The sequence below is a fragment of the Podarcis muralis genome, chromosome 1, assembly GCF_964188315.1.
Source record: "Podarcis muralis chromosome 1, rPodMur119.hap1.1, whole genome shotgun sequence".
Taxonomy (NCBI): Eukaryota; Metazoa; Chordata; class Lepidosauria; order Squamata; family Lacertidae; genus Podarcis; species Podarcis muralis.
This window is the reverse complement of record NC_135655.1, coordinates 83,569,504-83,593,946: the sequence shown is the minus strand read 5'-3', so window position 1 is coordinate 83,593,946 and position 24,443 is coordinate 83,569,504. Positions and strand designations below refer to the sequence as shown.

Here is a 24,443-nt window from a genome sequence, read left to right as displayed (position 1 = left end):
GTTGCTTCTGCATGTCTGGAAGTTGGAAGGCTGGGAGGGCAGTGCCCCGTTTGCCCTAGTAGGCCAGCCAAAAGAGTTGGGAAAGTTTCCTGCCAGCCAGAATGGAGTCTGGAATTGGGAGCTGCAGGCAGAAAAGACAGTTTGCATTTTTGTTGTTGTTCAGTGAGGGGCTTGGGGACCCTTGGTTCTTCCTGTCTGGAGACTACACCATTTCCATTAAGAGGTCCGTGGTGGCTGGTTTATAAACTTAGTTCAGATTGTGCCCCATAGAAAATGTAAAGTAAGAGATGTGTGAGCCCTGCTGTGCCTCTAAGAAGCAGCAGCAAAGGCCGGACTGAAGGTCCACAGCAAACCAGCTTCTCATGCCCTTCATCTGTGGCGTTGGTTCCATCCAGTTCTGGCAGGGATTTGATAAACATTAGCTTGATGTTTGTGGTGAATTTCAGAACTGGTGAAAGCTGCTAGACTGGCTCTGGAAACACTTAGTTTTTAGCAAAAAACAACAAGTAAAGTCCTTGATGGCTTTTCAATTTGTCCGCCTCATTGCAAATAAAGGTCAAGCTGGGAACTGAAACCCTGTAGCCCAAAGAGGCTAGTGTAATCTAGGTTGGAAAAGCAAATACGTATACGTTGTTTATTTGTCCTCTCTGAAGGCTTCTGAAACGGTGTGAGTTTTAAGGGTTAGGAGGGGGGAAGTATTAGTTGTGGCCACGATTGCGTAGACTTTTGAAGCTGCGTTTGAACAGGAAGGTATTAAGAGTATATAATTGGAAGGATCAGTAGATGAATTGTTTCTTAATATGTCTTAACTGCCTTATGGTATTCACAATTCAGGCAGGGACTTGCAGAGTGGTTATTATAAAATTAGCATAGGGTAACTGCATAGGGTGGAAGGCAGGAAAGTAGCAAGGCAAGTGTTGCCTCCCTGCAACCAAATGGAGATATGGAGCAGTGGGGATGTAGTTACACTTAATACCTCCCATGGCTGTTTATAACGTTTTAAAAAAGAATTAGAAAAAAACCCCCACCTTGGAGATCTAATCATGGATCTCTTGCCATCTCATCTAGTTTGGCCCTTGGATATGCATCTAGGAATGTAAACTGTGAATGTAACAAGTGTTTCAAAGAGGTATATGAAAAAAGAACCTGAGATAGAATGGAATAGACCACATTCTAATATAATGAAATTAATACAAGAATAAATTAAAAAATGTTAGGTTAATGTTACATGACTGTACTATTTTGTTCATGTAACATTAACCTAACTTTTTTTATTATTATGGCGCCGCAACCCCAGAGTCGTCCGCGACTGGACCTAACAGTCAGGGGTACCTTTACCTTTTTATGTATAGTAATTCATTCTTTTTTAAAAAATTGTCTACAATGCAAAGCTTATAAACAATTTATAAATATATTTTAAGAAAAGGTACACCTGCTGGGGGAGGGCTGCAGCTACCTGTTGAGTGTCTGCCTGGTTTTGCCCCTGTTACATGCATGAAACAGTCCTCAGGTGGCTGGCAGGCAGTGACTGAACACTTCTGGTCCCATTACAGACAGGGCTCTCTTTGAATGAGAGTCCCAAAGTTTTTCTTTTTGAAAATCTTTGCCTCTATTTGCAAATATTCTGGGGAACGTTGAAGCCAAAGGATTCCACTCTTCATCACAATACATATCCCACTGAAGCAAATAACCAAGCAACATCGAATCCTTTGGCTCACTGGAAAATTTTGGTCTTTGATCCTGATCCCATCTTCTTAGCGCTGGAGAAATGTGGAGAATCTGACATGCTGGCAGAACCGGTTTCAAAAGTTTCTTATGAAACACTTCCCCCCCAGTGTCTGCTGCCCTTTGTCTTCCAAGTCTATGGCCGCTTTCATGCTAACGAAAATTATGGCTTCACTGCTGACTGGAATTCAGGGGAAGAGTTCCATGTCCACATGTAAAATAAGGTGCGGCAGGTGCAGTTCTAAGAAGAGAGGCCTCCAGGTACATTCCATGTTGTTTCAGTCATTATTAGCTGTTCTTCCTGTGAGTCAATACTGAACCCTGGACAACTGAGCTCTGTACACATCCTGCCCCCCATCCACAATATTGTGGTTAGTCCCTTTCTTTCATACTGTTTTCCTGAAACCTATTTTCCCATTTCCTGCTTACGGTAAGTTAAAATGCACAGTTAGCCATTGCAGTGCTTTACAATAGGTGCTTGATATTATTTGGATTTTACATGACTGTTATCCTTGCAATAGAGCTTGGATGATCCTAAACCTTACATTTATCCTGTTGTATTGGCTAGTTTTTGTGAGGGACGCGGGTGGCGCTGTGGGTAAAAGCCTCAGCGCCTAGGGCTTGCCGATCGAAAGGTCGGCGGTTCGAATCCCCGCGGCGGGGTGCACTCCCGTTGCTCAGTCCCAGCGCCTGCCAACCTAGCAGTTCGAAAGCACCTCCGGGTGCAAGTAGATAAATAGGGACCGCTTACTAGTGGGAAGGTAAACGGCGTTCCGTGTGCGGTTCTGGCTCGCCAGATGCAGCTTTGTCACGCTGGCCATGTGACCCGGAAGTGTCTGCGGACAGCGCTGGCCCCCGGCCTCTTGAGTGAGATGGGCGCACAACCCTAGAGTCTGTCAAGACTAGCCCGTACGGGCAGGGGTACCTTTACCTTTACCTTTATTGGCTAGTTTATTAGGAATCTTTGGGCACAGAAGTTCTAGCTTCAGTATATGAAATAAGGGTAGATTAGAAATCCCATCTGATTCCATAAATTCAGATTCCTGCCTGATTGACAAAATGAAAGTCATGCACAGTGATGTGGGCTTAAAAAAAAGTAGACAGTTTTCTGGATAATTTTCAGATGCGCTAAATTGATTGATTTAGAATGTGTATTTGACTTCTTTTTTAAGTTTTGTTTACTAAATGTGTGCTATGTTGATTTACATGCCTACAAACATCTCAGCAGATTTTACCAGTAGCTAAAAGTATTTGAACTGTAATGTTTTGATTAGGAAAAATATAACTGAAGGACACTTAGCAGTGCAATCTTGTGTATGTTTGCTCAGAAATAGGTCCCCTAGTATTCAAGGGGGCACATTGCCAGGCTAAGTGTGCATAGGATTGCTGCCAGAAATGAGGTTCAAATGAATTAAAACTAATGCAAGGATGTACTTGGAAATTATTTTTATTAGAATATTTAAATTTTTTTTACTAAACACATATGTTTAAGATACAGCAACTCAATAGTGTACCGTATATACTTACATTGTTTAAGCTTTAAGGAAAAAGTTAAAGCACCGAGAGCTGCTAACATACTAATCTTAGCACATTCAAAGAGCTATGCATCTTTATTTCCTGGGTTGCCCTTCTGGGATCCTACAGAGGCTCTTGTGGGGTGGCAGGGTGGGAGAAGGGTTTTTTCTTCCAATTCACTCCCTTCCCTGCACAACCCCCAGTGCCATCTCCCAAACTGGTCTGGAGGGTCTTGGCTTGGGGAAGAGGGAATTAGCAAAATTCTCCCCCCCCCCCACCTTTCAGCAGAAACATCTTGTGAGCTGAACTCTGCTGGCAGGAAGTCTGGAAACAAAACACACACACATTTTTCCTAGGGGTCGTCACTTGGAAAAGAAAGTTAATTACCCCTTTGAATGTGCCTCATTTGACTGGTACTATATCCATTAACTATATTTGTAATGTTATGAAACAATGCAGTTTTAGAAATGGAAAATGTTTCACTGAAAAAAAAATAGAGGAGTGGGACATTTGCCACAATGGAAACTTTTCTGCTCAACATCCGTGGATAGGTGTAGTATTACAGTGGAGTCTTGCAAGTTCTTACTGAAGTCCTAGATCCGACTTAATTTAAGTTTCACATTCTGGTAATGTAGGTGACATCAGTAGCAATGAAAACTAGATAACACAGTTTTACAACCCTATGCAACTTCCTGGATTAAGTATTTATACTGAAGAAAAAGAGATATTCCTGGTTGTTTCTGAAAATCCCTCTTAACTCCAAATGAGGATTGTTGGAAGTGTAAGAAAGGGAAGTTTCACACCCTGTGTACCCAATCTGAGGTGTGACCTGGCTTGCTATCTGCTATAATGCTGGCTGTTATAATGAGGTAGACCTTTGAACTGAGAGGCATAAAAAGTGCTGTTAGATTTGTTATTGATATAATGGACTTTGATACAACAGTGAGTAAAGGAGCATATCCTGCTTCTTCTAAATAGATGACAATGCTGCAGCCTTCACTGTGGCCACAACTGATATGAGAACATGTACTCACTGTGAGATTGTCTGCACACTCTGCTCCTAAGCAATACTGTATCAGACGTCATGATCTTTGGGCTCAACAGGTTGGTTGTATGATCAGTGACTACCAAAAACTATATAGTAAAGCAACAGAAAGAATTGCTTCCTGCATAATTCCTAGCCACTTGAAAACAAAATAGTGGGTTGGACTTCTTGATTCACTAATCGGAAGTTTTGAATGTGGCTTGGTGGGGGTGACTGCTAATCTCACATAGTGTCCTATCCACTGGGTGGCGCTGTGGCTTTTGTCTGGCTCTGAACCTCCTAAGCAAAAGGCAACAGAATTACTGTAGATGAAAATGAGACTGGTAAATTTAAGGTCATGGGCACGTTCTTGCTTAAAATGCATGTGGATAAAGGATAGATGATTTAGAGTAGTGCATCTCCAGTTCGTGAGAACTTGTAAGTTAGATTTGAACGGTGTTCAGTAGCTTATTGTGAGGAGTGAACTATGTACTTAGACTTTCAACAAGTTTTGATAAATTCCCTCACCAAGGATTCCTGAGTAAGATTGGCTGTCATGGGACAAAAGGATAAGGTCCTCTTATGGATCAGTAATTGGCTAAGGAAAAGGAAGCAGAGAGTAGGAGAAAAAGAAGTTCTCACAATGGTTTTAAACACTTATGCACCTACTAGCAACACCTAATAATAATCTTACTAAATTTGAAACCTTGGGCTGAAAACTCAGGGTGTTTTAGGGAAAGGGCTTGTATCTGCAATATACAGGAAATTGTTAGATCTGTCTACTAGGTCCCTTATAGGACTAAGACACTATGGGACATGGATATGGGGATGGTTATATCAGAAACTAAGTGGAAGAAATTATGGACCTATGAACTATATTGGCTTATATGCAGGAATGTTTGTTGAACATCTAAAGATGTTGTCGCATGTTGTTTCATCTTTCATATACAACTTCACAAATTACATCATGTTGTTGGTGTGGCTGTGCAGGCACAAGGGTTGTTGTTTTTCTGTTTATGGTGGGAGTGTCCTCTTGTGCAGAACATTTGGTCTGAGGTGTATCTGGGAATTTCTGCTGTTTGTAGGACTCCTCTTCAAATAACTCGACAACTTTCACTTTTCAATGTATGGGATGATCAGACACAACAAGAACAAAACTGTGGTTGTTGGCAGCAGCCAGGATATCTATTTGCACAAAAGTGGAAGACATTGCAAGGATTACATATTTCCCTATGGCATAAAAATGTATGGAACATTGAGATAGTGGGGGAAATAGTGCATAATTGGAATGTTTCCAAGGGATCGAAAATGTCGGAACATTTCCATCCTGTGTGAGGAGAGTTCATTTCTTACACTGCTACAAATAGCCTTCAGGACATTGTAGCTATACCAACACCTAAAATATGGCATGCTGTATGTAAGAATATGTGAATGTTTTATATATTATTGTGTCTCTCTATTGTGATTTTGTATCAACTGAGAAAATTTGTTTATAGTCCCTGTCATCCCTGGTTAGGTTGTACTGTATGGTGTGTGTGTTTATATACATATCAATAACAATGATAAAACAATGGGATTGATATTGGCTCCTGTGCTTTGCAATTTGCTCATAAGACTTGGAGTTTGGAGTGAGCAGAGTGGTGGCCAAATTTGCTGAGGAAACCAAATTGTTCACTATGGTATAACAAGGGATTGTGAGATCTAAAAGGGTATATCCAAACTAGCTGAATGGGCATTAAAATTGCAACTGCAAGTGTAAAGTGATTTGAATTGGGGCAAAAAATCCTAACTTCACATTTGGGCTATGAGCTGGTGGTTCCTGACCAGAAAAGAGATTTTGGAGTCATAATAATAATAATAATAATAATAATAATAATAATAATAATATCTTTATTGTCATTGCCCCCTCTCGGGGACAACGAAATTACTTATGGAGCACAGCTCAACAAAAATGCTTCCAATATGTGGCAGGAGTGAAAAAGGTAGATTCACTGTTGAGGACTGTGAGGAAAGGGTTTCAAGATAAAACTGCTACTATCATACAATTTTAGCTAGGAGTATAAATCAGTTGGATGTATTATATGTTCTAAGATTGTTCTTTGAACAATCAGATACAATTTAACTTTAAAGATGAGAATTTTGCTCTACTTAAGTGTAGTTAAGTAAGACTAACCTGAGATTTATTTAGACATATTTCAAATGAGGAATGAGATATGATTTTACTTTTCCAGTCAGCAGTGTCCAACCTATTCAGTAAATGTTATTGAGTTACTCTGCAAAGTATCTAGAGAATTCCTGGAAACAAGACCTTTGGTCAAAGCAATGTTTACAAACTTCTTTCCTTACCTGGACTTTCTTTTTTAAAAAAATTGTAAGCTTGATCTCAGCAAAAGTGAAAATAAAGATGCAAATGTTTTTGCTAGATAAAGTCAAGGTCTTGCAAGTTCAGCTTTCTGTTTCTATCAGCTCTATTCATCAAATGCCTCTGAAAATTAATAAGGGGGAAGTTTGTCTGCAGCATCTGGCTTTGGGAGAGTTACTGCCTGTGACCATGGAGGTTTCATTTAGCTGCCTTAGCTAATGGCTTCTGATTTATTCTTTCTGAATTTCTCCAGTCCTTCAAAAAAGTCACCTGAGGTACAGTGGTGCCTCGCAAGACGAAATTAATTCGTTCCGCAAGTCTCTTCGTCTTGCGGTTTTTTCGTCTTGCGATGCACGGTTTCCCATAGGAATGCATTGAAAATCAATTAATGCGTTCCTAGGGAAACCGCCTTCAGACCAGGTCCGGGGACAGTCTGTCCCCGGACCTCTTCTGAAGGCTGGGGGGGGGGGGAACAAGGGCTTTTCTTCCCACCCCCAGCATTTTAAAAAACCCCGGGACAGCGGAGGACTTCTCCGCTCTCCGAGGCGATTTAAAAGCCCCTGGGAAGGCAGGCAGGGGGGACAAAGACTTTCGCCCCCCGCCCGCCTTCAGAAGGTGTTCCCGCCCCCCCTCCCCGCTTCGGAACAGCTTTCCGAAGTGGGGCGGCTGGGGCAGGTGTCCCCGCCCCCCCTCCCCGCTTCGGAACAGCTTTCCGAAGTGGGGCGGCTGGGGCAGGTGTCCCCGCCCCCCCTCCCCGCTTCGGAACAGCTTTCCGAAGTGGGGCGGCTGGGGCAGGTGTCCCCGCCCCCCCTCCCCGCTTCGGAACAGCTTTCCGAAGTGGGGCGGCTGGGGCAGGTGTCCCCGCCCCCCCTCCCCGCTTCGGAACAGCTTTCCGAAGTGGGGCGGCTGGGGCAGGTGTCCCCGCCCCCCCTCCCCGCTTCGGAACAGCTTTCCGAAGTGGGGCGGCTGGGGCAGGTGTCCCCGCCCCCCCTCCCCGCTTCGGAACAGCTTTCCGAAGTGGGGCGGCTGGGGCAGGTGTCCCCGCCCCCCCTCCCCGCTTCGGAACAGCTTTCCGAAGTGGGGCGGCTGGGGCAGGTGTCCCCGCCCCCCCTCCCCGCTTCGGAACAGCTTTCCGAAGTGGGGCGGCTGGGGCAGGTGTCCCCGCCCCCCCTCCCCGCTTCGGAACAGCTTTCCGAAGTGGGGCGGCTGGGGCAGGTGTCCCCGCCCCCCCTCCCCGCTTCGGAACAGCTTTCCGAAGTGGGGCGGCTGGGGCAGGTGTCCCCGCCCCCCCTCCCCGCTTCGGAACAGCTTTCCGAAGTGGGGCGGCTGGGGCAGGTGTCCCCGCCCCCCCTCCCCGCTTCGGAACAGCTTTCCGAAGTGGGGCGGCTGGGGCAGGTGTCCCCGCCCCCCCTCCCCGCTTCGGAACAGCTTTCCGAAGTGGGGCGGCTGGGGCAGGTGTCCCCGCCCCCCCTCCCCGCTTCGGAACAGCTTTCCGAAGTGGGGCGGCTGGGGCAGGTATCCCCGCCCCCCCTCCCCGCTTCGGAACAGCTTTCCGAAGTGGGGCGGCTGGGGCAGGTGTCCCCGCCCTCCCTCCCCGCTTCGGAACAGCTTTCCGAAGTGGGGCGGCTGGGGCAGGTGTCCCCACCCCCCCCCTTCGGAACAGCGTTTTAAAATGCTGGGGGTCGGGAGCGAAGCGCTGCCGACCCCCAGCATTTTAAAATCTCCCCGTGTCCCGGGCAGATTTTAAAATGCTGGGGGTCGGGCTGCCGACCCCCAGCATTTTAAAACCTTCCCGGGACACGGGGAGATTTTAAAATGCAGGGGGTCGGCAGCGCTTCGCTCCCGACCCCCAGCATTTTAAAACCTCCCCGGGACACGGGGAGATTTTAAAATGCTGGGGGTCGGCAGCGCTTCGCTCCCGACCCCCAGCATTTTAAAACCTTCCCGGGACACGGGGAGATTTTAAAATGCTGGGGGTCGGCAGCGCTTCGCTCCCGACCCCCAGCATTTTAAAACCTCCCCGGGACAGAGACTTCTCTGCTGTCCCTTGGAGATTTTAAAATGCTGGGGGTCGGCAGCGAACGCTTCGCTCCCGCCCGCCAGCATTTTAAGATCGCCCCCGGCAGGCGGGGGAAGGCAGGCGGGGGGGAGCAAAGACTTTTGCCCCCCGCCGGCCTTCAGAAGAGGTCCTCTTCTGAAGGCCGGCTGTGGGCGAAAGTCTTTGCTCCCGACCGCCAGCATTTCCCTATGGGCTTTCGTCTTGCGATGCAAGCCCATAGGGAAATTCGTCTTGCGAAGCGCCTCCAAAACAGAAAACCCTTTCGTCTTGCGGGTTTTCCGTCTTGCGAGGCATTCGTCTTGCGGGGTACCACTGTAAAAGTTCATACCTCAGGGTTCCATAAGATACTTCTTCAGACAATACATACATTGGTCAGTCTTGAACCTACTGTCAATCATCTTCAGGGGTGTTCCAAGTTCTGGCATTACGAGAGTGTGAGAAACATTTATCTTTGTGTTGCTTTCCCACTCATATTTTATGGAACTCTTATTATCCCACCCTTTCCCCCTCTCTCTTGAGTTTGTTAGTTTAGAAAACCAGACATAACTTGTAGGAAGGTGTTTGATTCCTTTGATTTTAGCCCACAATCCAGTGCACACTTCATTGGAAGTAAATCCCCTAGCAGAAATTGGGACTAACTGAGCAATCCTATCGTTGAGTAATGCTGTCTGAGGGGCTTTAGCATATGGCAGAAGCCCTACTATGCTAGTGGAACTCAGTGTATACTGGCAGATCATTTCACTGGCCTATCTGAAGTATTCTGCCCGTGAACATGCTCTCAGAATGACCAAAATGGGGTGAAGCCATGGGCAGGACAGAGCAGCAGCGAAGGAGCACACTTATGCCATATTATGCAGTCCTCCAGGCCACACCCACACTCCCATTAATGGTGTAACTTTACACTGGCTCCAGACCTGGCTCAAGAAATTCCCTTCTCATTAAGTTCAGAGGGAGGAGGGGAAATGGCTTTCCCCACATCGACTCCTCCCACCACAAAACATCATGTGCTATGCTTATTCGTGGTATCTCAGCTCTCAGTCTCAGCACCCCACCACAGAGGTATAAATTCCACACAGGGAGACCATAACTGGTGATAGTCCATGCAAGGTGGGGCTATATTTGCCTGGTTGTGTACTCTTAGAGCTCATAAAGGGGAACCTTAGGGAGCAGAATTATGGGGAAAGGGCACATTGTGCAAACAACCTTTCTCCAGGACAAATATGGGGACTGGAGCACATGACTAACACTTCTCTTGAGGCTCCCACTTTTGGATTGCCCTGCTCTGAAAAGTAATAGACACTATAGGCATTGGCCCTTCAGAATGTGGGCTTTTTCTGTTTAGTCAGTCATATGAGCTCCTCCAGCTAGTTTGCAAACTGCTGTCAGGTTAAGTGGTTCTTAAGTAAACAGCACTTTAGCAGGGAGACTCAGGCCAAGCAGGTTCCCAGACACTTGGCCAGAAACACTTCCTTTTCTTTGTTTTTCCCTGGTCTGCCTTTCACGGCAGCATCCATCCCTTTTGCATCCAGTCTCATGGCTTCAGCCTACCCTTCTTGGATAGAATCTCTGCAGCTGTTAACCACAGGGCCCAGCCTTACCCTATGATAAGAGCAAAGGCTCATGTCTTCAAAGTCATAAAAGGAGAGACCTTGGATTTTTTTGGTTGAGGAGAGCTTGTTGCTTCTAGTGCAGAATCAAATGAGCACGCCAATATTATGTCACCACATTCCAGTGGGTTCCTCTACACAAGGAACCCTTAATTGAAGGTAGAAGGTGTGTTGCCTGTCAGTGATGAGCTTGGAAGATGATGGGTAATATGTTGGTGCATACAATGGGGTGCTCAGTGTCAGAGGCAAATAGGTCCACCATGAAATCATGGGAACTCAAGGGTGTGTTAAGAGTTAAGGAATTGTGGAAACTGTTCATGGCAGTGTTATCGTGGTGTCTGATAGCTGTGTGGACATCCAGCTCTCATGGTTTTCACAATGAACCCACTTTTTGCAGTTGGACCCCAGTATGTTTTTTTAAAACTACTTTTAATTTTGGTTTTATTTTTAAAAAATCCAAAAGAGAAGCCTTTTCAAAAGAATTAGAAACTGAGATTTAAAAGGTCGCCCCATTCTTGTGCGTGTGTGACATTTAGTGGCTAACATAAGAAGCATACTATGTGTGCCATATATTTGAGTAAATAAGTTTGAGTATTACACGATACAGAAGTATGCAGTTACCTTTTAGAGGCAATTTTTATTGTTGTCAGTCTTCAGAAAGTCCCTGCGAGGTTCCTGATTTCAGAGTTACTCAGTGTCAAATTTGGTGAAATCCCTTGAGATGAATGGCTTTATAACGCCATAATAACCCATGCCTCCTAGGACACTTTGAGGGATGGGGAAATCCATGATTAGAATCGGTGCTATTTTAGCAGCTTGCCAGCACACGAAAGTGTTTCCGGACACTTCCAAGCCAGACCAGCTGTGTCCTCTTTCCTCCCTCTCTTGTTTGTGTGGGAGGAAGTGTGTGTGTCTCAGCCGAAGTCCTCAGTGGGAAATGAGGAGCCAGATTTTGTTCTGGGCGTGGTGCTCATATGTTTGAGAGTTTGGGGGGGGGCGGAGGGAGAAAGACGTCAGCAGCCTCCACACCTTCAGGGTTCAGAGGCCATTCCCAGCTTTATTTGGCAGATTTGTCACCTGCGCAGCAGCGCAGACAGCCTGGCAGACAAACGAGTGAGGGATGTTGATCTGGGAGGAGAAGAGCACCCTGGAATGGCTTCCGTCGCAGATTGTTAAGCTGTTTGGTGAGGAGTTGGGTTTTTCTTGATGAAAAAGTGATCCCCGCCCCCTCGTTCAGGTACTAGGACTTTGTGAAATGGGTCTAGGAGCAGGGAAAGTTTCCTCCTGGCAGCCAGAAGGAATCTGGATAGAGATGGAAGTTACAGTAGCTGACAGAACATGGGCTTGTTGCCACTCGCTTGTCTACCTGCTTGGAGCTAGTGGAGAAAGCCAGGCAGAGTTACGCTATACCCTTGAAGGACACTCAAAAGTGCATTTCTGCCCCCCTCCAATGAATTCTGGGCAATGTAGTTTGTTCAGAGTTGCTGGGAATGATAACTCTGTGAAGGGTAAATGACAGTGCCCAGAATTCTTTGAGGGAATGAATATGTTTCACATAAGCTTTAAAGGTATAATGTGTAGGAAGAGGCTGTGGCAGAGAGCAGGTCAGAGTCAGAAGTGGAGTCTGGAAAGGAGGGAGGCCCAGAGGCAGAGTGGAGGCAGGCTGCTGAAGATGCCAGGGGGTCTCCCCTTCCTGCTGTGATCAGCTCTCCTCCCTCCTGGTCTTCCAGAACATGCAGAGGAATGAAGAGGGCAGATCAAAGAGAGACAAGACAAAGGACCCTCAAGATAGGAGGAGCCTTAGAGAGCGGTGGAGAAGCAGAGACCCTTCAGTCCTTGCAGCTGCCTCATTGGGGCAAGATGTGCTGGGAACAGTTGCTGTGACCACTGGGCCTGAGATGTTTTGTTTCTTTGAATAAAGAGTTAACCTCAAAGGCACTTTGTGAGTTATTGCCGACCTGCTCTTGGCTTCTGCCTTGAGAACACCTCACTTGTGGAGTGTTCTGGGCACTTAGTCTCCAAGAACTTGTTTATCATCCTTTCATATGTATGGTGAAAACCTAGTAGAAATCCTTAATTTCACGATTGCTTCCATAAATGTACATAAAATTTATTGAGCAAAAGATACGTGAACTATATGTCTCCTTGGAACATACTCCTAGATAGTACAAAAACTCTGCTGAGTTGCAAACGAATATGTTTTTGCACTAGTTAATAGATACGCTTTATTTAGGAAATAGCTGAATTAGAAAGCTGGAAACTGTTTAAATCAATTATGTACAGCAGCCCTTTCATCTTGGTGGTTTTCACTTTGATTAAAATTGCTGTTCCCAGCGACTCCCTCTAATTTATGTGTCAGGTATAATTTGTGTAAGATGAACCTTAACATTTCAGGATTCCCTGACAAAACTTTCTCTCCGTGCAGACTTCCCTCGGTCCCTGCTTACCCCGTCTCCTGGCAGAGATGACGTGGTTCCAACCTCTGCTGCCTCAGGCATGAGCTCTTCAGAGCACCCTCTGAACCACCCGCCTGCAGCCCTGACCAATGCTAGCCACATTATGGAGGACTGGAGCGATGTGGCCCAAACACCTTCTGATGCTACCTCACTGAGGGCTGGACTGCTGCACAATGCCAACAACAATGCCTCCTCAGGGCCCTGGCGAGGCCTGAAGAGCCCATCCCTTTCTTCTGCTGTCTCCCATTCCAAACTAAGCTACCTGGAGCGTGTGGTCTTGGAGATTGTGGAGTCGGAGCGCATGTATGTGCGGGATTTGCGAAGTATCATAGAGGTAAGCGCGCCCATAATGCTTGCCTGCCTGTGAGGATGGAGTTCTTCAGTTCGCTGCCGCAGTGTGTTCTATCATATAAGGGCCTCCCATCTTCTGATTTGGGCATTAAATATGCCTTCTATCTAGCTGTAGGAAAACCTGGCTTGGACAGAAGGTTAGGAGCAGGTGCCTGCAGGCCTTCCATCAGCCTTCAGGCCAAGAAAACCCCTCAGTATTTTACTGTGCCAGAGTCCTTCTGCTTTGCCCTCAGCGGCAAACTTCACACACTGTTTCCCAAACAGGGATGTACTGATCATTATTTTCAGAGGCACAAAACACTTCCTGCTTGCCATGTTGCAGTGTGCGAATGCAGCGCATTGTGTGCACTGCTATGGACCTTGTTTATTTGCATGCTATGGCTGAAGGGCCAGGTAGTTCTGGTGCTAATTATTTCCTGGTTTAGAGTATAGAAAGGGGCTTTCTGCCGTGTTGGGACACTGTTTAGGCTGAGTGTAGGAAACAGAGAGTGTATGGTGGGAGCTGTGGGCTTGAAAGACCTACACTGGCTCCCAGTACGTTTCCGAGCACAATTCAAAGTGTTGGTGCTGACCTTTAAAGCCCTAAATGGCCTCGGTCCAGTATACCTGAAGGAGCGTCTCCACCCACATCGTTCTGCCTGGACACTGAGGTCCAGTACTGAGGGCCTTCTGGCGGTTCCCTCGCTGCGAGAAGCCAAGTTACAGGGAATCAGGCAGAGGGCCTTCTTGGTAGTGGCACCCACCCTGTGGAACACCCACCCACCAGATGTCAAAGAGAAAAACAACTACTAGACTTTTAGAAGACATCTGAAGGCAGCCCTGTTTAGGGAAGTTTTTAATGTTTAATAGATTATTGTATTTTAATATTCTGTTGGAAGTTGCCGAGAGTGGCTGGGGAAGCCCAGCCAGATGGGCGGGGGGGTTATAAATAAAATAATAATGATGATGATGATGATGATGATGGATTATATCGGGGATGGGGGGCAGGTCTGTCTGAGGCCCTCCTGATGTTGATGGCCTCCAATTAGCCCCAACCAACAGAGTCAACTGTCAGGAATGATGGGAGTGGCAGTCCAACAAGCTCTGGAGGGCCTCAGGTTCCCCACCCCTGGATAATATGGGAATTCCCTAGAACATTGATTAGGTTGATTAGATCCCCACCACCACCACATGTTTAGGTGGCTGGAGTTTGGGGCAGTCTGTCGTATTTGCTTGCTTATTTTGCTACATGGCAATACTTATGACACAATGTGACTTGGCAGAATTACTTGGCGAAGATCATAGACACTCAAGAGCTGCTTCTACGGCCAGAACAAGTTAGTGCACTCTTTGGGAACATCGAGGATATCTATGAACTGAACAGGTGAGTGCGATGTTTGAGCAACATGGCCTCACTGGCAACTTCCCCTGCCCCTGCCCCACCCCTTATCTCTGTATTTGCCAGAGAGGACTGAAAATCTGTAAGCACAGCAGAAGGTACCCCCTCCCTAAATGGTCACAGTCCTATCATCACAGTGGGACAGGTTGGTGGATGGCAGGAGACTCACTTGCTTTGCTCTCCCTTACCTTCCTCCCTGTCTGCATAAACTCCGCTGACATGTCTTAGGCTGCAGTCATAGAATTGTAGAATTGTGGAGTTGGAAGGGACCTTGAGGGTCCAACCCCCTGCAATGAAGGAATCTCAACATTCCCCCATCCAATTTGTAACTATACTGGACCCCTTATCCCACTTACCCGGGATAATCAGTAGAACTTCTAAGTAGATGTCATTTAAGATTGCATTGTTATTAATGAGAAGCCAGCCCTGTGTTTTGCACATTACTGAAGTCTGCCCTGGGACAGGCATTTTCCTGTCACCTCTTTGCCATGAACTTGAAACACTTTACACATCTTATGGAAGCTGATAGATGCAGATTAATGCCTACTGATTGTGTTATCAAGCTGAAGCTGACTGAAGGGTTGGATTGTGTGGGCGGCAAGCTTCTGATACGTTCTGTTCCTCCCTTGATCCAGCTCCCCTATTGCTGGAAAGCGGGAGCCAACATTCTTTCACATTTAGCCAGAAGGTTTGTCTCATTCTGAAAGTCTGCAAAATAACAACATGGATGTTTGACCCTTGGGGTTTATTTGAACAGTCCTGGGCAGACAGGGCTGCGGAAAGGAAAGTGGAGAGACAGTGTTGGTCTCAGAGCAGGGAAGCAACATCCTTCCCTGTATGATGAAGCACTGAGGAGAGGAGAGGTCAGAGGGGCAGACTGAGTTCAAATTGCTCCCGGCTTACTGGGCGTTCTTGGTTTTGTTTCTTGCCTGTTCTGTGAACTAGCTTCCCCTCCCGAAATTAAAAAGTTCCTTGGGGCAGACATGAGCTAATAGCTTGTCACTGCAAGACACTTTGGGCAGTGGGGAAATGCTGTTTGTGACAAATAGGCTACATGAATAGTTGCTGGAGCAGCTAGTTGGCCATTTTAACCAATGAGTGCCCCTCTTTCTGTGTAATGGCTGCCTTGTGTTTTTGGCTCCCTGGCAACAGTGGAAGGGAGTTCTGTGAGTACTGTTCCCAAATCTTTGCATGCCTTGAATTTTGCTTCTATGTTTGGGACTTGGAGGGGAGGGAAATGTTGTTTGCATTTTGCCTCCCGCATGTACCCATCCTGTCCCTTGAGTGCCTATGCTACTGAGATGCTGTGCTTAGAACATGTGACACAAGAGGCTTCACCATGTGTGTGTGTGTGTGTGTGTGTCTGTCTGACTCACTGATTCTTCCTTTTCTCCATTTCTGCTCAGTGAACTTCTGCAGGATCTGGACAGCTGCCACAATGATCCTGTGGCCGTGGCAAGATGTTTTGTGGACAGGGTAAGGAGATGAGCAGATACTGTGTTGTGGTAATCTCTGACTGTATAATGGAGTGTCGCAGAATTCTGCTGCGCAAGCCCTTTCGACACCCTTGGGTGCTTCCATTAGGTATGAGGGCTTAAACAAACAGTACGTAGGGTGAGGTTGGCATTCCTTTTATACAGCTGTACTGGGCATGTTTTGAGAGGCAAGCTGAGATTATTGCTAAGTGAATATCCAGCCATCTTTTACTGATTGCACCCTCTCTCTCTCTCTCTCTCTCTCTCTCTCTCTCTCTCTCTCTCCCTGCAACAGAGTCAGGATTTTGATATCTACACTCAATACTGTAACAACTACCCTAAGTGAGTATCCTTTGCAGTGAAGAGAGAACTGATTTCATGGGGCCTTGGGTGACCCTTTCCTCTCTAATAACTTAATCTTTTTACACAGAAGAAACCTTTGATCAGCCTCTGTCTCTGCGGAACACAGAATAGTTTGTAGGTGCTTTTTTTTTAGAGTCAGCGTCCAGTGACAAGATAACCCAAATCTTGCACTAAAACCAGCTGAATTTTTCAGACTGTACATCTTATATTGGGAATAGCCACTGTGGTACCCTCCACATGTTGTGGGATTACAAGTCCCTTCAGCCTCACCCAGCCTAGCCTATGGTCCGGGCTGATGGGAGCTGTAGTCCAGCAACATCTGAAGGGCAACATGTTGTTGTTTGTAATAATAAAATTTGTATACTCCCTTCATCCTAAGATCTCAGGGCATTTCACAGCATAAAAATACAGAATAAAACCACAAAGCACCTAATGTTGGCTGCCCTTGATTTATATAGTCTAGCAGAAACAGAACATGTTTATGAAAGCTAAGCAGATTTGCATGATTTATATAAATCTGTTTATCTTTCATAAAAGTTTCTGGAAATTGTAGCGAGAGGCAAAGAACAAGGCAAGGTAATGAAGCCCCACAGCTGTTCTCAAAAGTCCTGCTCCAGGGGTCTTCCTCTTCTTTCCCTCTAACAGGCTGACTTTCCAGGTTTCCCCACACTCATCAAAGGAAATTCCCTGTAGGAGGTACAGGATGTGCTATATTGCCAAAGTCTGATTGCTTCTCTCTGTTAGCTAGTCTGGCTGTCACTGGCTTCCGGATCATGTTTTTAAACCCTTGCATTGCAGTCCCCCCTTGTCGGGGTGTTTGAGCATGCCTGTCCGTCAACTCATCTTCAGGGGAAGGTGGGAGGTTCTCTGCTTTGATCTTCAGTGCTATTCATTATACCATGATGGGTTTGACCCTCTAGCTCTGTGGCAGCTCTGACCGAATGCATGAGGAACAAACAGCTGGCCAAGTTCTTTCGCGAGCGGCAAGAGCAAATCCGTCACTCATTGCCCCTTGGCTCCTACCTTCTCAAGCCTGTCCAGCGCATTCTCAAATATCACCTGCTCCTTCAGGTAATATAGCAGTAGCCTAGTTGTGTTGTCTAACTTTGCAGCTTGGGGACCTGTGTGTTTCACCCTCTACCCGTTTTGTCTAAAATTCAACCATAAATTGTGCAGATCTGTGTTCAAGCAAATATCACCTCTCTCTTAGAAAATGTATTGGCCACTAGTCAAGTGGGAACAGTTGAGAACTAATACAGTGGTACCTCAGGTTACATATGCTTCAGGTTACAGACTCCGCTAACCCAGAAATAGTGCTTCAGGTTAAGAACTTTGCTTCAGGATGAGAACAGAAATTGTGCTCCGGCAGTGCGGCGGCAGCAGGAGGCCCCATTAGCTAAAGTGCTTCAGGTTAAGTACAGTTTCAGGTTAAGTATGGACCTCCAGAATGAATTAAGTACTTAACCCGAGGTACCACTGTACAGAGTTTGAGTATTTGCAATTATACAAATAGTCTCTGTGGGTCACAAATGAGGAACTATAGATTGTAGGAATTAGCTATACAAGAAAATGTTTTCTCTGAATCTCTGTATGTATTTCAAAACCAGCCCTATTTCTGTGAAGGAATCAGATTTGTATGTTACCAGTGTTTATCCATTTATGCAGAGATAGGAGACCTTCCCCAATCGCTCTACATTATGTTTTTCATAATTCAAATAAATAAGAAAAAAAGTAATGTAAGAGGAGCCCTGGTGGATCAGGCCAAAGGCCCATCTGTCCCAGCACCCTGTAATTGGTGATTAGCCTGTCGGAAGCCTGCAGGCAATTCATCATACCACTAAAGCCTACATCTTCCTACGCTGATTTTCATAAAACGTTCTTGATACTGTCATATTTTAAGTTTAACAACAATAGACATAACATTTGAGTAACTTAATGGGTGTGTTTTTTTAATATAACCACTGAAATGATTCCACCCCTGATCTTTTCTCCAATTAATATGGCCATAATGGCCAAATACCACACAATATTTTGTATAAATTAAACTTCTTGCACTAAGTTACGATTTCTTGCTCGTATTTATCCAATGGACTGATCCTTCAATATGGTTCAAAGGAAAAAGAGCAGGTCTAATTGAATTTGCTAGCCTAGACTCTGCCAAGCAATCCCACCATAGATGATAATAGTCACCTTTTTGTACTTCCATGGGTGAGTAACTTTTGTTGTTGCCGCTGCTGCAATCAACATGCCACCATGTTGAAAAAGTTTTTTTGCATTGTTATTTTTAAAGAAAGCATGGGACTTTGGTTCCAAAGATTCTCCCCAAAAACCTATGGAAATTTCACTGATCCAGCAGAAGTTTCCATGAAAGGGTGAAGTGAGCCACTTCTACCTACAGCTCCCGTGCCATCTTCCTAACCTGCTCCAGAGGGTTTCCCAACCCTCTGGAGCAGATTTTTGAGGAATCACGGTGTTACATAGGGAAGAAGGATCAACGGACATTGTCTCATACATCCCAACTGTTCACAGAAGCTTCGCCTGGGATCAGGAAGCCTTTTTCATGAATGGAAAGGGCTCCAGTGGAGACAACCAGTATTTATGTCATGAGATTTATGCTTCTTAAGGCTTTGGGGAAGGGCCATAGTTCAGTGATAAGAGTATCAACTTCAAAAGCAGGTGGTCTCAGGTCCAATCCCTGGCATTTCCAGGTAGGGTTGGAATGTCCTACCTAACTTGAAAGACCTGCTGTCAATCACTATGGACAGTTCTGAACTAGGTTGACCAATGATCTGACTCACTCAGCATAATGGGGTTTTTTAAATGGCTTTAAGTTATTACTTGGCTTGACCCTTGTGTACTCTCCTGGACCCCAGAGCTTAGTAAACTGGGCAGTGGTCAAGAGACAACAAACTGGTGAAATGAATTTGTGTTAGAGAGCCTTACAACTCTTGGCTTACCTTCTTGGCTGTGTGGTTTCGTCCTAGGAGATAGCAAAGCACTTCGACATAGAAGAGGATGGCTATGAAGTGGTGGAAGAGGCGATTGACACCATGACCTGTGTGGCTTGGTATATCAATGACATGAAACGGAAGCACGAGCATGCTGTGCGCCTGCAGGTAATTTGAAAGGGGAAAGTTGTCCCAGGTGTGGCATTATCCTTGGAGAGCTGTGGCAATTCACAAGTAAGTGTTGTAGATTCACACTGGCTGATGCATCAGGCAATGCCACTTTTCACAACCCATAAAGGGAAAATCCCTTAAGTACGTATATGCAAAATGAAACTGACTTGCAAAACACGATGGCAACCATGTGTGTTATTACTATCTTTAGTGGTTTGCTCTCTTTCCTGCTGCTTCCTAGCACTGCAACATTCCTTACCATGAGGTGTTGCTAGCTAAAGGGATTTTTAAGATAGATCGATAGATAAAAGGCATTTTTGGTCCAGTATTCCCTTTTCCTCATTCCAGTTTGCAGTGTCTAATTTCCCCCTTTTTTCAGACCTCAGTACACACATACACTGTGTTGTTTTTCCTGTGCTGCATTCCCCCCCCCCCCCACTTCCTATTATTTCAGTCACATCACAGCAGCACACTTTTCAACATCTTGTGCCAGTCATTTAAGCCCTTTCATAAAATGTTTAACTTCATGGCCCTTCCAACAATACCCATGGAGCTTAACATCAAGGAGATGTGACAAGACACAAGCCTGGAAATCCCAGATGAGGAAGTGATTATCTGCATTTCTTTCCTGATGCTTAACAAGTTCAGGGACTGACCCCTAGTACGGAATATCAATTTTTGGTTTGAGCCTTAACACAATTAGAGTCCTGCAAATAGCCTCACAATATCACCCCAGCAGATTTTAAGTGCATTCCCAGTTTGCTTGCACTTCCTTATCCTCTCATCGTTCCAGATTTCATTTACATTCTTCAGTCTTGCAAACACCCTTGTGAGGACTCCACCCTTACCAGCATTAGTGTCATGGATATTTACTGACAAGTTCCCAAACATTGAATTTAATTTTTTCTCTTCTTGAGGTTTTAGAAGTGCACGTAGGTTGCTGTAGGTCAGGCATGGCCAAACTTGGCCCTCCAGCTGTTTTGGGACTACAACTCCCATCATCCCTAGCAAACAGGACCAGTAGTCAGGGATGGTGGGAGCTGTAGTCCCAAAATACCTGGAGGGCCAAGTTTGGCCGTGCCTGCTGTAGGTGGTGTCAGGCCTTACCTTACTTTTCATCTGCGTTTTCAGCCAATTCATTTATTTCTGCAGGGAATTTGAGCAAGGTGATGATGGCACCCTATGGAAACAGTAGGCAAGTTTTAAGATAACTACAAAAGTAATTTGAACTGGGGCAGTCAATTCTTTAGTCATCTGCAATATACAGTGGTACCTCGGTTTAAGAAAAGTCCTGTTTACGGACAATTCGGTTTACGAACTCCGCAAACTTTACCTTGGTCTACAAATGGAAACCGAATGGTGGAAGGGCACCGGCAGCGGGAGGCCTCATTAGGGAAAGCGTGCCTTGGTTTAAGAACGGATTTGGTTTAAGAACGGACTTCAGGAACGGATTAAGTTTGTAAACCGAGGTACCACTGTAATGGCATGAAAACATCCACAAATTGGAAACTACATAAGGATTAAAAAGAAAGAGCAAGTTACTAAAAATGAAGGGTTGCCACCTTTAGCGATCTGTCCAGAGCGAAGGAAGATGGTGGGAGCAAAATTCTTTCTAAATGACTCTTTTTATGGGTTGGTGGTTTATATTACACAAGCTGTGGATCATATTCTGATCTGTGGGGGCTGTGTAGCAAATGCTTCTTTACTGGGCTTCGGGCAAGATGCAGGAATTGCTGATGGAATGTCCTGTAATAATACCGGAGTTCCGGCTGAATGATTTGTCACGATGCCCCTTCTGGCTTCAACCTGTAACATTAGAACCCTCTGACTCAGGAATGGGGAACCTGTGCCCATGCTAAGATGTTGCTGGACTGTAACTCCCATCATCCCTGAACATTGGCCGTGCTGACTTGGGGCTGAAGGGAATTGGAGTCCGGTTTGGAGGTGTACATGTTCTCATGGATAGCAGAGGGAACATTGAGGCAGAGAGAGAAGCAGCCTTGAATAGTTCATTAGAAGACTGGGTATAAATGACAGAAATATATAAAAATAGGGACTTGCTGCTTTGGTTCAGCCTCACAGAGTGACTTTACACTGGACTAATCTACTTTTCCAGTGTCTCATATGGAAGATCCTTAGAACCTTTCAAACTATGTAGGAGAAAGGGACAAATATTTAGAATACTTAAGATTCCCTTCTTTAACTTTTGCAGATGAAAGAGACCCTCTGGGTACGAAACCATTCAGATCATTTTGTTGTTGGTAATGCTAGGCATTTATTTTCAAGACTGCTGACAGATTTCGAAAATACTTTGAATGTTTGTGAAGGTTAAACAGTGGAAGTGTTGGGGGGAAGCTTATATTCTGAGTTGTGTTGAAATGAATGTATTCTGCAGGCTAAATGTATAGCATTGTATCCAATGCTGTCGTTCCTCTTGTACAATGGGACTCCCCCCCCCCCCTCTGCATTTATCTCCCCTCAAGCCCCTTGCACATACTCAAAATCTGCTCCAGAGGGTAGGGAGACCTCCTGGAGCAACTTATGGGGACATGTGGGGAGAGGAAGCCCTGTTGCATTAGTGGAACACTATTTGTGTGTCATTGGGTACTATCTACATACCGTAATTTATTTATTTTTTTTCAAAATTCTCAAGTGGCTGTAATTCTGTCACAGCACAGACTACAACCAATGCTGGCATCTTCGTGACTCTGTTTGGGGTTGCCTTGAAATGGCTCCTAATAGGGATGGAAATATTTCACCTTTTTTCTGGACCCCCCCCTTTTTTTTTTTTTTTGCTGTTTTACAGGAGATTCAGTCATTGCTTATAAACTGGAAGGGTCCTGACCTGACCACTTATGGAGAGCTTGTGCTGGAGGGTACTTTCCGTGTCCATCGGGTCAGGAATGAGAGAACTTTCTTCTTGTTTGACAAGATCTTGCTGATAACAAAGAAACGGGGCGATCATTATATATACAAAAGCCACATTCCAGTAAGTAGTTCCAACCTTGCAATTCTGTTCATTCACGGGGATGAGTGAATCTTTTCAGTTTTGGTTTCTGTCAATTTTCCAATCTTGAAGTCCAGTCATCCACATTTCCACATCAGTTGGTTTGTTTTTTTACAGTCCATGAAAATTCACCAGCATTTTAGTGTGAATTTCTCCTGATATACATTTATGCAAAGCAATTTCCCCTAACCTAACATATTTTTTATGCTATTTACCCTGATCCATGTACTTTTATGCACACTTTGTCGTAATATTTGCATTTTTGTACACATTACTTGGCTGGAGGACTGCACTGCAAAATTTTGAGAAATGCGAATTCCAAAGGCTGGCTGAGTTTCGTTTCATGTATTGTTTTGGCAAGTGCAAAATAAGTAGATTCACTATTAAACGTGAACTGAAAAGAAGTTCATCTCCCCCTCCTCCCTATGAGTAGGCAGTGTGATTAATTCTTCCTCCCTGTTTTTGAGGGGTCAGGAGGGCATCTTGGGTATCAGGGTAGGAGGGGTGTGAGCATGAATCATTCTTTGTCACTTTGGAACTCATACGTGACAGCTGAAACAGATGTGAATTTATGATCCAGTGTAGAAGGCCCCAAGGCAAACTTTTCTCTACCTGACCTGACTCTCCCACTGCTGCCGCCTTCCGTCTTCCAGCACAATCCTAGGCATAACTCAGGAGGGGAGAGGGATGGCGAGGGCATTTCTCAAATGACATATACATGAGAGCAACACTGTGAATTTGTTACCCTTCAAATACCCAGTTGCAAGAAAACGAGGAGGATTGCTCCACAGACACATTTGCATTAGTGACTTTGAATGCAAAATCAAAGGAGTGGTGGCTTTTCCAGACTAATTAAGAGGAAAAGGGTATCAATGGGTGTGCTGCTATTTCCACACAGCCAAAAGGGAGTGGGGGGGGGGGAATCCATTTTTCTTGCTACTGGCTTGTATATAAATTGCAGTGGCTGACCCCACAATGTGATGGTGTGAAGTGACTGCCCCAAATTTCACCCCCATCTCCTTTCTCTTTGTTTTGCTGTTGCCAAGAAAGGCTACCCTTAATCTTTCTGTACATCAAACATTTATATATTTATATGTGCCACTCTCGCCCATCTCAAAGGCACAGGAACCGACAACAACAACATGTGCATATGCAAGGTGATAATAGATCTGTTCCAACCCAATACAATTCTGTTTGGCTGTTTTAAGCCTGAGAGGTGTATGCACCAGATACTTTTTCTTTACTTGAATCTGTGTCCCTACCATAACCAAGTATGAATATGCTTTGGATGTGCTGATGGCATCAAATTCTCTGTGGAAGGGGTGGGGAGAGAGGGTCAGTGGATGATGGGGTGGGACTGGTGTTTTTTAGTTCTGAATACAGCATGTTTTTCTTCTTTATATGATTTATGTCTGTTCTAAAATTCAGTACACTACATTGTTTTTAAAAAGGAACTGACAACAACACAGGAATTGACAAACACACACTTAGAAATATTATAACAAACCTTATGGTCGTTGTCCCCAATGCTTGGCCACCTAAAATTGGTCAAGTTAAAAGGCCTTTGTCGTCCTTCTGAGGATGCCTCTCTGTTTATCCTGGCAGCCCTTGGATGATTCAGAGAGATGGCAGATTTGGCGAACTTTTGTTGTTGACATTGTAATGGGTACATTGGTTTGACATCTCTCCCTCTGCTCCTTCAGTGCTCCTCCCTGATGCTGATTGAGAGTACACGAGACTCACTGTGCTTCACCGTCACCCATTACAAGCACAGCAAACAGCAGTACAACATCCAGGTGAGATAAGCCACTGTCCTTTATAAGGGGGTTTGAAAGTGATTTGGGGGCAAGGTGCGGAGATAGTTGGAAACGTGTGTTGATGGGGTGCCTGATGCAGAACTGGCAGCCTGAATAAGGGCAGGCGCCCAGTGGAAATAAGAGGGCCAGTAACAGGACCTGAGAAAATGGGTTGATTGGTTTTGGGGCAGAGAATGCAAGGTGTG

General features: G+C 45.3%; 1 protein-coding gene across 1 annotated transcript in view; it reads left to right on the top strand.

The window, feature by feature from the left end:
- Window positions 1-24,443, top strand: part of PLEKHG3 (pleckstrin homology and RhoGEF domain containing G3) — a 49,660-nt gene that overhangs the window by 9,621 nt on the left and 15,596 nt on the right. Inside the window, exons 2-9 of the mRNA XM_028740445.2 lie at window positions 12,718-13,082; window positions 14,362-14,462; window positions 15,884-15,953; window positions 16,248-16,294; window positions 17,236-17,386; window positions 19,300-19,431; window positions 22,241-22,423; window positions 24,145-24,237. Of these exons, the coding sequence (XP_028596278.2) occupies window positions 12,718-13,082; window positions 14,362-14,462; window positions 15,884-15,953; window positions 16,248-16,294; window positions 17,236-17,386; window positions 19,300-19,431; window positions 22,241-22,423; window positions 24,145-24,237 (1,142 nt within the window). The remainder of the gene's footprint in view (window positions 1-12,717; window positions 13,083-14,361; window positions 14,463-15,883; window positions 15,954-16,247; window positions 16,295-17,235; window positions 17,387-19,299; window positions 19,432-22,240; window positions 22,424-24,144; window positions 24,238-24,443) is intronic.